Source organism: Barbatula barbatula, assembly GCF_947034865.1.
Source record: "Barbatula barbatula genome assembly, chromosome: 19".
Taxonomy (NCBI): Eukaryota; Metazoa; Chordata; class Actinopteri; order Cypriniformes; family Nemacheilidae; genus Barbatula; species Barbatula barbatula.
In genome coordinates this window covers 14,706,231-14,721,338 of record NC_136782.1, presented here as the reverse complement: position 1 = coordinate 14,721,338, position 15,108 = coordinate 14,706,231, and the positions used below count along the sequence as shown (strand labels likewise).

At 40.2% G+C, this 15,108-nt stretch overlaps 1 protein-coding gene across 7 annotated transcripts in view; it reads right to left on the bottom strand.

Annotated features, from left to right (window-relative positions):
* Nucleotides 1-15,108, bottom strand: part of bcas3 (BCAS3 microtubule associated cell migration factor) — a 190,865-nt gene that overhangs the window by 138,984 nt on the left and 36,773 nt on the right. For all 7 annotated transcript variants that reach the window (XM_079482294.1, XM_079482296.1, XM_079482292.1 and 4 more), the window contains 2 exons: nt 10,646-10,779; nt 5,220-5,484 (listed from right to left, as the gene is read on the bottom strand). In XM_079482294.1, coding sequence (XP_079338420.1) covers nt 5,220-5,484; nt 10,646-10,779 — 399 coding nt within the window. The remainder of the gene's footprint in view (nt 1-5,219; nt 5,485-10,645; nt 10,780-15,108) is intronic.

Genomic DNA, 15,108 nt, shown 5'->3' with positions numbered 1-15,108 from the left:
TCATAATTACAACCAAAATCCCAAAACAAAGGTGGTTTTGACTGCGATAAGACATTTAACACTACTCACAATTGTATTATTTCTGGTTTTGAATTAGGAAGATAACAAACATGCATATCCACCAGCCTTTCTGGCCATAAAGTAACACAATCCATCTGTTTTTTTTACACTAAAATTAAATCCTAAAAAAACAAAAAAAAAATTATTTAAGTGGCACTTGCTGTTTTGGTTGCACAAGCTTAAAATAATATCTTACAAAAACACTATTCAAGTATTAATTCTGAACGAATATTGAACAGAACATATCACACTTCTGCCAGTATGGAGAAGAGGAATGCAGCGTTGCATTATGGTACAGAAACCGTTTCACTGTGGGACAGTACAGAGACTTAGGTCATGAGAAGTGTCAAAATCACATTTCCTCACAGTGGGAAAGGGCAGTTTATGATCGTGGCTCACTCTGTCTGATAAAGACGCACCAGCCCACCAAAAAGTTTTCACATGAGAGCGAGACCAACAAAAAAACATACCAGGCCACGCAGGCCAAACAGAAGTACATCCTCAATGGATGTTTACAACATGACGTGGACATAATACAAATAAAAGAATTACAAATCACATTGTCTTAATAAAAAAATATAAAAATGTAAATACGCATTTATTGATTTTACTATAATAATAATTGTGTTTTCATTGGTGCTGGCATTTTATTATTATTATTATACACTCTTCAGTGTGTTTAGTAATACAATATGATTTAATTATTAAATAAAGACTTGAAGTTTATTGACAAGTTTTTAAAAGTTATTAATGACAACAATAAGAATAATTATACTTATGATTATTACTTCAACTACTATAAAAGGAACTTGTCAGACCAATGATAAAAACCGTGTATCTTCAAGGCAGGGTCCGGAAAGTGATCCACTAGCGTTTGCTTTTAAGAGAAGGCCATTCATACATCTCAGGACAAATTACAGACTAACTCCAGCCCTTCTGCTGAATTAGATTCATATCAAGACAGAAGAAGGTAGTGTGCATGATTCAGCCTTAAGTGTTTTCCCTCTCTGTCAGTGGTGTGGAATAAGGAAGTCCCATTTAAAACTGGGCTGTGAGAAAAATCTGAGAACATAGCACCACACAGAGGCCTGGACTGGTTCTGCATTCACAAGCAAAACCGTAACCAGAATAATAAATCTTTAGGATGTGCAATCTGAATGATGCCGGGCTGTGGTATGTTAAAACATGAGCCGCTCTTTGATGCCCGGGCTGATTGTAGACTGGTTTTTTGGTGAGCGGAGGAGCTCCACTTTATCTTTAGTAGTTGGAGTGTTGCAGCAAGTTGACTGTGTTTCTAAGATAGAATTTTAGAGTGTGTGCGGCACACACATGGGAGGCGGCAGACTGTGATTACAGACAGTGTGTTTGCCGGCCCTGCCCGTCCAGATCAGATCTGCTCATCTGGCTACATGTCCAACACACACACACAAACACACAGAAGTAAACAAAAGTGATTTGTTGATGGTAAATGATTCAGTACAGGACAAGGCGAGTGTGACACAAACTGAGGACTTCAATCGTGCTATGAAGCCACATCTCTGACAAAAAAAGGCAACAACTGTTAAATAATACATGAAAATTTGTTTAATCCCATAGTTTATTTGCAGCTGAGCATGACATATCTGGCGTGAACATTAAACACAAAAATATGAACAAAACAGTGTAGAATGACAACAATCCTCACGCAACTGTACTGATTTTTCCAGGTTGGATGGCGTGCAGACTGAATTGGCGTCGTGTTTTTAAGCCACGGCGTTGAAATTTATACATGGCTTTACTCTAAATATTGTGTCAACTGCTTTAAAAAAGCATTTATGTTTGTCTTTGTTTTACTTTACAATGATGGATGACACAAACAAGACGTTACTGATAAAATGAGCGTTAGACACAAGCAAGCTGTGCGCTGACATTAAATGACTCAAAGCAAACATCCTTTTATCCTTCGCTCAATAAGAGCGAATTAACTGTTTCCTGTTGCACCTTGTTTATAAAATCCACAAAAAGATCACAAAGTTTTTACAACTGATAATAGATTGTATGTACTTTAGCAGGGAAGCGAATGGTGACCACTGCAGGAGGGAGAACCAGCTTTCCGTTGCATTTCTCACATCCTTGCACACGGCCAACAAAAAGCATAACGTCGACCAAAACCGACAGTATATGTCTTAAACAAAGCAAGCCCCGAATGAGAGGAAACCATACAACAAGTGACGCCAAAAAAATGTAGCTCCAGCTTTCATGTACTCTAAAGGTAGTCCATACATAAAGAAAAATTTACCAAAAATAGCACCAAGTGTTACTAACACTTTCTGTTAGGACTGAACAAAGAACACTGAATTATCTGACAATGTCACAAACCTAAGGCAGGGAAATGTGGTCTCTAAAATAGAAAAAAATCCACAGTTAAACTGGGACAGAAGTTTCTATTTTTACAGAGTGCCAGCTTTGAAGGATGTCTACGAGTCTAGTTCCTTCCTTAAATCAATGATTTGTCACAGAAGACAATCGCAGGTCCACTATTGTGGCTACTGCACGGCAGCTTCTGTTATCCATCATTTATTCCTGCCGCCTCCTTTCACACTCCCCGAATTGTACAAAACAGACGGAAAAGCAAGCGGAAAAGTTTCGTGTCTCGTATCTAATCTGCGCAGCAACATTTGTGGAAAAGGATTCAGAAGTGCAACAACAACAATAACAACTTATTTATGCTGCAAAATGTTACCTAGAGAAGATTTGTTTTGTACTATAGGAATTCAATTGCATGTGCAATTCCGATACATTTTTAAATGTTCAAGTCCTATTGTTCATATTAAAAGTAAAGTGATATTAGTTGTAAACAATCATAAAATAATAATTCATAAATAAAAACAAAGGAATTCAAACAAGTCATTCAAAATTGGAATGCTAAAATAATTAGTTAAGGAAAATGTTTAAGAAAGTGGTACCACTTTCACTCTCTCCATAGCATTTCATCTTAATTTCAAAGCCACGTCCTGCTATCCTCCCATCTACTGGTTTAAAACAATTATGCATAATCCTTGAGGTTATAAAATCTGGACGGTCCAAGGTCGCTTTCAAGACACATGAACTTGCACGCCACTGTGGCCTGCTGTTTCTTTGACTTTCCCATCCTGTTCCCAGTCCAAAAAATGTCACCTCAGAACCCTGTTGTCACAGTGGCTCGGCAGGCTAAAGCTGATAGGACTAATTGTTGACAGGTGCTTCTAATGCCGGGCCTTGAAAAGTGAGTCTGATTTACCACAGGGCTTCAGAGGCCCGCTTTCACGGCTGTTGGTAACCGGCCCTACACCAAACGCTGTGCATTCCGGCAGTGTGATGTCACAGCATTGCTCAAAATGGAACCAGACAAAAAGCTATTTTTGCGAATTGTTAGACAGGCATAAAAAAGATGAGTCAAATGATTAAAAATCGAATTAATAATCCTGCTTAATTTGATCAAATGAAATCACAAATAATCAGATTGTAACTAAACTGTCAGAGGAAAAACCGAGGTACACACAAACAAAATGTTTTAATAGTACATCTGCAGCATTAGATTTCTTTACTGATCTATGTGTCAAACAAACATCTTTGGGCGCTGAGTCACATCTTACTTTTATAGTGTCTTGCGGTACAAAGGCACTTTTTAAATACAAAGTGTCACGTCACAAGAAGTTTAACAATGACAAACAAGTTGAGCCCCCAGCTACCTTCTTGGAACACAAAACAATCATTTTTAGTATATTATAAATGATTCCACTAAATACAAGTGATATGGTATTGGTTTAGGCACAGTGTGGTGTACTGACAGATGACTTTGGGTGACGGAGCAAGTGAGCCTCTGTTGACCTCGGGAAGTTTTGTAAACACCCCATGACTGACTGAAGCCTCCAGTGTGTATACAAGCAACAGGTACAGGCTATTGATTAATCGGACCTCTGCTTTGTGGACTGAGGAGTGCTGATAAACAAACATCACTGACAGGCATGCCAGCTCCTGTGGAAATCAGCACAGACATGAGCAGTGTGTGTGTGTGTGCGTGTGCGTGTACGTACGGTCAGATGTGGTCATGTGAGTATGTTTGCAGCCAGGGACAGTGTTTGACAAACATAACACGGTATTGTGACAGAGGTGAATGGGCAAAACCACAAGGTCTGCTCGGGTGACTTCATTAACCCCAAAAATGCCCGAAAAGTTTAGGGTCTCTTATTTACTTCTCATTAAAATGATGGAAAGACACAAATGTGTGTATGGAAATGAGTTGTTAGTAAAAACAACATTGTTTTAACATCTTTAAAGTAGACAGCCTTTGACTAGAATTTGCAACAAGAAAAACAGGCTTTTTAAAACAACAGCTCCCATCTATTCTAGCCCCTTATTGGCTGCATTCTTATTATTTAGTCCTAGTAATCTAATTCCAAAGCTTTTACTTTTTTTTTCTTATTACAAAAAGAAATCATGAAAAACATTTTAGTCAAGTGACCCTAAACTTCTGAACTGTACATATAGCCACGGAAAAACATTAAGTGAACATTTCAAAATTATTTTCAGTTTTTCTGAATTTACTATTTATAGGAATGTGTTCAGGTCAAACTATTCTGCAAACTATTGGCAATATTTCTCCTCAATCTCAAACTAAAATATTGTTTCCATTTGCTTTTGTTTGCAGAAAATAAAAACCGGAGAAACAGGTTCTCTGTATTTTTACAAATATCAAATACTGTAAAGAAAACATGTTCATATTATTTTTCTAAGGAATAGTCATATTTGTACATGTGTTTAGCAAAAGTCAATTTATTTAGTAAAAAAAAATTTCTGGTTGTCTTGTCATGTTGTCTTTCACATTGCTGTTTGATGACTTTATGTCACTCCTGAGGTTTGGTTTTGTCGGAATTTATCAGACACTGTACTGGAATGGCCAAAACAAATCTAGAAATGCTGCAGACTGACAATTTGTAATGGTCTCTTCTTTTTTCCACAGCTACAGAGACATGTATGTATACGGAGACAGAGGGAAAGAAAGAGAGAGAATGTGCATACGGCAATGTTTTTCTAACAGAGCACGATCCCTGTAGAATCTTAATATAAGATTGAGATCTCTTGGTAAAAAGCACCTGTCACAATACACACACAATGTCACAAAGCATGTGTTTGCTCACCATGCAGTGGTGATCCAGACGGGCTACTAGACAGTCCAGGAAGGGGGCTACACCGGCCGCCCTGTTTGCTGCTCAGCTCCTGCTCGATCTCCTCCAGCCCAGCGCTCTTCTGGAACCGGCTCATGCGATTGACCACACGTGGAAACATGTGGGTTCGGGCGCATGGCGCTCCACCGTACGGATTGATGGGAAAGACGTGCGAGGTGCCACGAAGAGTACTGATCACCACCCAACGGCAGTCATGGCTGAAACAGATGTCCTGCACCTAGGAGAACAAACAGGACACGTCAACACATTGTGGGGTTTAGCTTTGATTGTTTATGAAAGCCTGTCATTTAATATTTGTATCAGAGAACAGAGGCTTATTTTCTATACAATACACTAAAGCAATGCCTTTCACAATTTTAGACTGCCTTATGCTGCCATTGGTTTTTCATGTATTGTAACTTGTAAGTGACATAAGAGTTTCTGGTGAAAAGGATGAGATCAAATCTCCCAAAAATATGTCACGGGACGACTGAAAGGAATGAGAATGAAGTGTTGGTAATCACGCCAAGGGCTTGACGCTGATCAAAAGATTTGAGTTACTGGCAGGAAAACCTGAACAGTTCACTGCGTAGTGAGTGCGTAAGAACAGTTTCACCCAAAGTGTGGGATCCACCAACTTTAACTTGGAATAGTGTTTAAATATAAGCACACCTCTGAGCTTGCTTACGCAGAAAATCTAGTGGTAGAACAGTGATACTACAAAAAGGAAGTGCCACCGTGTGTTTCCTTTATTTGCAAATACTCAATTAGGAAATTCATAGTTCAAGCTAGACATTTGTATAATTGGTGTGAGAAGCTAGAGAAGAAAATGTAGATATAGTTTCATGGCTGATCTCTATTTGCTGGATGATTTGGAAAACCTTTTATTGAAAACACAATGTAAAGACACCCTTAACAGAACAAAATATGAAAAAATAAAGAAAAGAAAAAGAACAAACAGAGTGTTGTATATTAATCATTATTACAAAAAAATTATTAGATCAAAAAATGTCACGTCTATTACTGCATCGCTTTACCAAATCATAATAACAACACCAAAAAAGAACTGCAAATTCGGTTTCTTTTCGGAACATTTTAATTTATGCAAAATAAATCTCCTATAAATAAATAAGAAATAAACAATAAAAACCGGATTGAGCAAAACATGCATTTGCGCAAAGAATGCATTTTCAAAGACCGCTGTCGTCTGTTTAGTAAGAGCACAGAGTACATTCATGTGATTTATAAAGGGAGGTTTCGTCACCATATATGGTTCATTGGGGGCGTTTCTGAATGCAAATGTATTGAACGAGCATGGCGCTTAAGAACAAGTGGTATTTATCAACTTACTGGGACTCACTGGTGTGCGTAAGAACCCTGTACGCAGTTTCATGAAAACTGATTTTTATACACATTCTAAATACAGTTCGTAGGACAAAATATAAAACCTTTTCTATGCACTGTTGCTAAATGAGGCCCCTGACCTTTAAAGGGATACTCCCCCCAACATTTTCACTTCTGTAATGAATTACCAACCCTCCCAAGTTGTTCCAAACCTGTCTAAACGTCTTTGTTCTGTTGAACACAAAGAAAGATATTTGGAAAAATGTTGGCAACAGAGATTCCTAGGACATCACTGACAACCAAAAAAACTACTGAAACTACTAAAACCGACAACTGAAAATCCGTCTCTATCTCGCAATATCTTTAAACACAACACCATGTCATTTGTGAACCTCCTTCCTCAAGAGAAAATTCGAGCAATTTTCTTACCATACTGTGGTATGTCACCAGCAAGACACACCTAATGGTTCTTCTTCAACACTTTTATGGATAGCCATCAGCTTCTGGAATGCATCTGTCTGGAGATCAGTCTGATTTTAGGCCGTTCTGCTCTATCTGTCTCACATCAGTCTTATGGTAAAGATGCCAATCAAGAGATCAGCGATGACTCAGGACCAGTGACCTAGCAATGCCATTCCATCGTTTTATTTTACAGCTCTGTAAGTGCTTTTTTTTCAGGTGACCAAAGCAGTACTTTCAAATAGTTAATCAGACACAAGAGGGGCAACAAATCAAATGAGCTATTTGTTCAGTCATGTGTTGCTCCGAACAGCTAAAACTGTGTACGGCCTCGGGCAGCGGCGGCCATCAGCCGTGAGTTATTTACCTTCACGCACACTGAGGTCGTTCCTGGTAGTCAGAACAAGCACAGTCAGCCGGCCGGCCAGATAAGGCCGGGGCCTGCGTGCGCCCACCAGGCATTATCGTCTCTTTTATTTGTTCTGCTGAAGATAATGCGTCTCGGAGGGTGCTTGCTTTCTGCAGTTTGAGCTGTTTACAATGCCAGATCAAAGCCAACGCATGGCCAGGCAGCAAACCTGGCATGAGCCGGTGACACATTAACCAGCCCTCCATCTCAGCGGAGCTGTGGGCCACCTCTGCCCCGTGTTCACAGAGAAGGCGAAATGAGAATGTTTTACACGCTCTCTGCCATGCCTGGAGGTGCTGGGTAAAGTAATGACGACTTGATGAAAAGGAGCAGAAGTAAGAACTTTGAACTTCACCCACAGGCCAGAACACAGCTTGCAATTCAGCATATTTGACCGGGTGTGGAGTGCACTTGAAGGGCAAAGGGACAAATGCAATTTTGGAATAAAAACTACTTTAAAGTGATCATTTAAACCTGTGTGACTTTCTTTTTTCAGCAGAACACAAAATAAGAGTCATATACAGGTTTTGTACGACATGAGGGTGAATAAACTTTGTGAGAACTTTTTCTTTAATAGCCATAATGTAGAAAGGCCGATATAAGTTGAAGCCTTTAGACAACACTTGACTTTGCTTCACCGAGTTACACAGCAGCCAATTGCACATAACATAATAAAACAGTATTCATTTTAATGTAGTGTTAATATTTGTAAGTTGAAAATGATTTAAATCGCACAAATATGTCTGGCATGCTTTTAGAAAGCAGGCTGAGACAGAAAGTGTCAGCGGGACTGTGCGAGTGTAAGTTCTAGGAAGCGGAGCAGACAGCAGGTTTATGAGTGTTTCCAAACATGACACTAGCTGAGCAAGTAAGGGTCTAGGCCCTTTCGGGATAAATATTAGTTCAAGTTAAGCAAATAAAACCTTACAATTTGCCAACTAGAGGATATATTGTGGTGTAGCAGCTCCAATGCTAAATGCATGAAACAGCATTTGGCAGAGAAGAAAACGAAATCACTGTAGTTATTTCCCAAACTGATTTGTGCAATCATCTAATAGATCACAGAAGTAAATTAAACTTTAAAGCACCCAGATAGATTACCAAGCCTTGGCAGATGCAAATGATCAGATCATGTCCTCAGATGTCCTCTTAACCTATTCAACCCGAGTAATATTTATAGAAATAAAACATGAGGTCTACTCTTCTAGATGACTACTAACTTCTAAAAATGACGAGTAAGATCATATTTAAAAGAGACAAAACAGAAAAAATATCAGAGGTCAAGACACCTTTTTATGGTCTCAATTGTATATAGGCTAATGGGCCAGGTTTGACAGCACACAGCTGAAAGCAGATATCCTGTTCTTGATCCAAATACGAAATCCCAATTTTGTTTCATAGAAAAAAAGTAGTTTCTGGATTTATAACGATGAGCTAAAACGACAAAATTATAGAAGCTCTTCGGCACTTGCAATGGTCTATTAACAATGACTAAACAAAAATCCAGGTGCTGATGTTGAACCAGGATAGCACAGTGGTAATGTCCCCTGACTACGACCTCACATCCCAAGATATCATAGGTGTTATAAGTTTGAAGCTTGACCCTGAGGTGCAACAGTAAAAGCTCCGGTCAGGAGTGCAATCTAAGCTCTCAGCAGCTGTCTGAGGTATTTTAAGCAAGTTTTCTTGAGCAGTCCTGGTGATTGAAAACACATTGACAACACTAACTATATCGGGACTTTGGATTCCAGAGTGTAGAAAACTGGATTCGGCGACCGCGGAAAATGAGCAACTGCCAAGAGCACAAATATTTCACATGGATCCACGTAATTAGATTTGAACTGGGGGTGAAAGTTTTCAATACACAAAAATAAGCCCTGATGTTCTTTACCTTCAGTTGGTAGACAGTTGAATAGCTACTAGGTCTTGCTGCTGCAACAATAAAGGATTGTTTAACAAAACATTGGGGGTGACGTTCGTGCTTTACGTGTGCAAAAAAAGTAATGGCTGTAAAGCAACGTCATGTTTTAGCTGACCAGATCGAGCCATTAATCGTATCTGCACTTGCTGTTCAAAAATAAATGCTGGTCTACATACAGCAGAACCGGCAGAGATGGTGCAGACAGCAGTGTTGTGTGTTGCTCTGTGTGGAGCTCGGTGGTACATGTCTCTTGACAGTATTTAGATAACACGCAGGGACTCACAGACGATGAAAAGCATGTTCAAATTGCACATTTCCAGAGACGTACAAGTGGAGGCAACCGTAAACAGTTGTGGGTGGCCCACATAGACTTTAAATGATTATGCTAATGATTAAAAGAGCCCGGAAAGTGAATATTTCATCCCAGTAACTCCCCCCAAAAAAGCACAAGTTTATATGTTTGTGTGTGCAAGCTTTGAAGTGTGATTCATATCCCACACCATCCATGCATTACTTGCAAATGCAAGACAGTTTCTTAATGATACAGCCTCCATTTGAACTACACAAGTTTGTGTTTCAGAGTCAGTGCGTGTAATGAAGTTTTCAGTATACCAGTGGACAGTGTGGCATCAAGGGGTGGACGAAATAGACGAAAAAAAGAACTATGGGTAGTTGAGAAATGTGCCATATGGTGTGACATAGCAAAAATTTTGAAGGAGAAAAACAATGAAAATACGTTATGCAAATGTATAAGATAAATATAAATAATATAAAATAATACAATATTAATAGTTTGTTTTCTACATTCTTGCTGTCACACCATGAAACACATGATACGGCTTATTTGTCAACTACTAATGTCTCAGTGGTTGTCCATTCAATGGAGGTCAATGGGAGTCAATATTGTTTGTTTACCAAAGTTCTTCAAAATATCATCTTTAGTGTTCTTAGAAGAAAGAAAGTCATAAGGGTTTGGAATGACATGAGTGCCAGGATACATTCCCATGAGTGATAAAACACGCAGCAAAATGGCTGAACTAGAACAAAGAAACCTGGACTAAAACACGCAATTATTTGCTTTAATTAAAAGCAGTTGGACTCAACGGTGATCCTTACGACTTACAAAGGAACCAGGTTTCATTGGACTCTGATAGGTTGCGCAGAATTAAATTTCCTAATATCACAGTGTTTTGCCACTCGAGGGAGTGTGTTTTAATATGTTCACGTGGGAAAGTGACGTCACATGCATATCCTCTGCAGATTTACCTTAGCTTCAGTCTCTCCTCTGTGAAGAGTGTACAGATGGTGAACTGCACTCTGGGAGGACGTCCATGGGTGAGTCAAGATTTGAAAAACATGAAAGTCATGGCCAAGTGTATCTGCAGTCACCAGCAACATACCTGAAAGAGAGAAAAAAACAACTTATGTTTCAAATCATAATAGAAATTTGATGAGCAATCAAAAGCAATCAATCCCAGCTTTCAGAATCTGTCCCAACTTTGACTTAGTGGTTGGAACACATGGTGCTTCTGTTGCATCTGGCTTGTGTCATTCCATGAAAACTCTGGACTTGAGCGAGAAGAACCTAAGTTGCAAAAAGATGGCACCGTGGCTGCCCTTCAAGAACTAAACATTTCATGAGACACGTTTACACGGTTGTAAAGGGCAAACATGTTCCCTAGCATTTCCACTGCAATTTGTGCTCTAGAATTAACTACATGCCGAGATCTTCCTCCAGCTGTCAGGGCCGAAGAGTACACAGATCCGTTTTAAACACAACCGCAGGAGAACCCAAGTGGAACCTCTGATGAGACAGCCTCTCATTTTCCCACTTTTATTTGAAGTCCGCGAAACTACACAAAGTAGAAGATCTTACTGTAAACAACACGTTTACTAAACCACACCAGAAAAAGCCCAAATCTACCCTCTGTGAAAACGCAACTCCACACACTTATTCCTAAAAGCAGTGACGGGACTACAGGCTATTTTTCCACACACATGAAAGTCAGCTCACTACTGCTTCGGAAACCTTCTTCAGCACTGGGATTAAAATGGATTTAGCTTCTGCCTAGCAATCTGCCTGCTGTAATTTAACATGACAATAATTAGCGATTTTTCCGATGTTGGATCTTTAAAACAGAGGGGTTTCAGTTGCATCTTTATTGGGTGGTCTGACGAGTCTGAAATGCTTGTCGGAAGATCTGAAAAACTGGATGTCCTGGATGAGCTCATCCACTCTATTTTTACCCATGTTGCGTTTTAGTTTTGACACTTGAAATTAGCATCTGCTTAAGGTGTGGCTTTGTCATCTAAGCGAGTGGCAGCAGGAAGCAAGGGGGAAGGGATGCGGTGGGCGAAGGAAGGGTCACGCTGAGATTGCGCCTACGAGAAAGAAAAACACAGTCGGCCAGTGAATTAGACAGCGGTTAGCTATTTATGCTGTATCAGAAGACTAAACCAAGTTACGGCCTGGCCATAAAGTAACCCACGCCCCAAATGAGGTGCCAAGCCACAAGAAGCATTTGCGTCAACTGGGAATACATGGAAAAGAGTGCCTTCTAATTATAGAGGCTACAAACGGAAGCGCGGAGTGATTAGGAGTTTAGGCGCTGCGGTATGTTTATCTGGGAGCTTCCTCTCTCTTGCCTGCCGCCCGCTCGCTTACCCTGGCTTTGAGAGATGAGGCTTGGCCGGGACACGAGTTTGCTGATGGTACACTCTGTTCTCCAAAAGCCAGCCGAGACTGGAAACCCAGCGCTGGGGCTTTTGCGGCCTTGTTGAAATACAGGACCTCGCTGAGAGGCGTCAGTTGGTTAGCCTGCGGGAAGCTAAATTAAAAAGAGAGCCTCTCGGTGCTGGTAAGCTGCCATAAATTTTAGGAACCCGCAATTTTTGACAAGTCCTATTTATAACACCTTGTCTTCTGGACAAAAGCATTATTTATGACCTTAAGCAAGAAATGTGAGCTAAAAAAACGCATGGTTTCCCTGCATGCGAGATAAATCCGTCCCTCTACATGAATCAATTCCTACACATATCATGAGACTTTGAATGCAGTGGGTTATTTTTTCATTCCTGCTGTGTTTGTTGTTTTCCCCTTAACAAAAAAACATCTGCGAAATCCCATCAAAGCTGTGTTTTATTTTAAAAGTGTCCGAGCCGACCGACTCCGATGATCTCAGCAGCCTGAAAAGTGAACACAGAGGCCTCCGACTTGGCAAAGTCGGAAAAGTATCCCTTTCAAATGAACAACACTTGCCAAAGACCTTTGAAAAAGAGGAAATCTCAAATTATAAACATGTGGATAAACCTTAAGGGGAGGATGCTGGGAATCGAGGTGCTCTACGACCAAAGATGTGAACTTTACACAATTTAACGTGAAAGAAAAGACAAATAAACATTTCAATCGCTGCGCTTTGTCCTTGTGGCTGCCTGCGTCAGTCGTAAAAGCACGACCCTCGATCGAAGGCTTGCGTGTGTGTGCGCGCTTGCGGTCCTTTGTGAGTCCGCTGGACGGCCTCTCTCGTCATGCCGCACTTACGGAGGTGTTTATAAAAAGCTGTGGAACACAGGCATACACACACACACAGAAGGTTGCACATCTCACATCAAAGCCACCCACTCAAGCCCGGAGCAAGCAACACTCACTTAGTCCAGAGGCCACCCTCACTCCAACCATCAGATAACAGTACTAAGCAGAGGAGGAGACCTGCATGGGTCAACATGCAGTCAATAACTTGTTAATCTTTTACAGACTAAGTGGGAACTTCTAAAAGCTGGGCTGTTTGATCCCAACCTGGAGGCTGCTTTTGTGCGTGTGTGCGTGGAGCTAAGGATGGGGCGGGCCGTGTACCGGGGCCTGGCGTGGTGAGCCAGGCGAGAAGTAATGCCGGCCTCCATTCCTCTGGGGTTGCAGGGATGACTGCTGCGGATTCCAGAAGGGGCTTAGTTACGAGCACATCTCCCAGTGTCTTGCAGCCACGGACGCTGTTTATCTAGGCACGTCGGTACAGAGGATATGCTATTTAAACATGGCAGACTGTTCCTGTGGCCGTGCTGGCTTGGAGTGGCACTCAACGCTCTTAGCTACAAAACCACATCCACAATTCAATTGAGAGCTTCGAGGACGGGAGGGAAAAAATAAAAAAGTGGGAGGAGAAAAAGGTGCCCACGCTTCATTTGATCCGCATTCAAGCCTGACGAAGGAGAATGTTTATGTATTTGCTTTACAGCCAAACCACCTGTAAGCGCTTGAATATTAATAGATCATAAAGGCCTTTTCTCGGCAGGAGGCAATCATTTCTTTAATACAACACTTCAACGAAATTCGGCTTCTATGGAATCGGTGTAACCAAGGTGACAACGAGGTCACGTCCATATAATAAGGATGGAAAAGCAGGTTATCACTAGGCCCACGCAGTACCCGCATAAATATCCTATGCTGATAGTTAAATATAGTCAAATATGTTACATAAGATGAAAGCCCTACATTCATGGTAGCTGAAAACAATAAATAAATGCATCAATGTATGCAATAAACAAACCAAAGCAGCAGGAAACTTATGAAACACTGGATTTTCAAAGAATTCTACCAAGTATTTTTCAAAGGGCATTTCTTCTAAAAATACATCTAAGAAATAAAGCTCCCGAACCGGATTTTTAAGTGACGTACAATTTCATCATAAAAATACAATAGCAACTACACAGCAAACACTCACAACTAAACACCAAACAAATTGTTAAAATATAAAAATCTAGGTGGAATAAACTTCCAAGTTTAGTCCCGTCTCTCAAATCTCTCACTATTTCTAAGAAACAAATCTTTTTTGTGAATTTCACACTCAGAAGTTGAAAAGACGTCTCTTTTGAAAGCTCAGTCAGCCTAAAGCAGAATGAGCTAAATCGCAATCTCTAGATAAGATACAGACTGTAGGAAGCAAGAGGATGGATATAGAGCTTAATCCTTTCTTATAATTCCTGTTCCTTTCTCTGCTCTTTTTAATTTTAAAGGCTTTTGCTGGCTAATTAATCCTATGAAACATTCACCATAAGAAACCGGATTTCACAATTATGTATGCTGTGCTTAAGTAAAGGCTGTTAATTTGTCAACTGAGCTTAAGATTTTCTCAGGACAATGCACGATTCATCACACCTAAGGTGTTTGGGAGAGAAACTCAGGATGCTTTTTTGCAAATCTGGGGGAACCTTTGAAGGCTAAAACTGAGTGGCTCGGTAAACTAACACAAGCGTTGAAAAGTGTAAAAGCATAAAGCTGTCAGCAAAAATATGGTCCACACAGGCAATCCTTCCTACAAAAACAAACTAGACACTGGTGGTGACTAAGAGAAAGAACCTCAGATCAGGAATCTTGCAAAGAGGAATGAAGGGGGGATTTAAGAGGATGTTTCCATTGAAACCAAAGCATCTGACCAGAGTTTTACAGCTAAAAACCGAGAGACGGACTTCCCATGACACTGCTTTTATCACCTTTTGGAAACATCATTAAAAATGCAGCCAGCGGCAGACAAGGTTTTCGTTGTACTAACAGTTAATATGTCTGGAACTGAATATTTTGTCTTGCATGTGCATTGCTGTAACTGTATTTCCTGTAAAATATCAGTTCTTTAAATTTATCATAAAAAATAAAACCCACAAAATGTATGTTTCAAAAAAGAGTCAAATCAGTATACACATCTTCTTAAAGAACAACAACACAAAAGAAGGGGGTG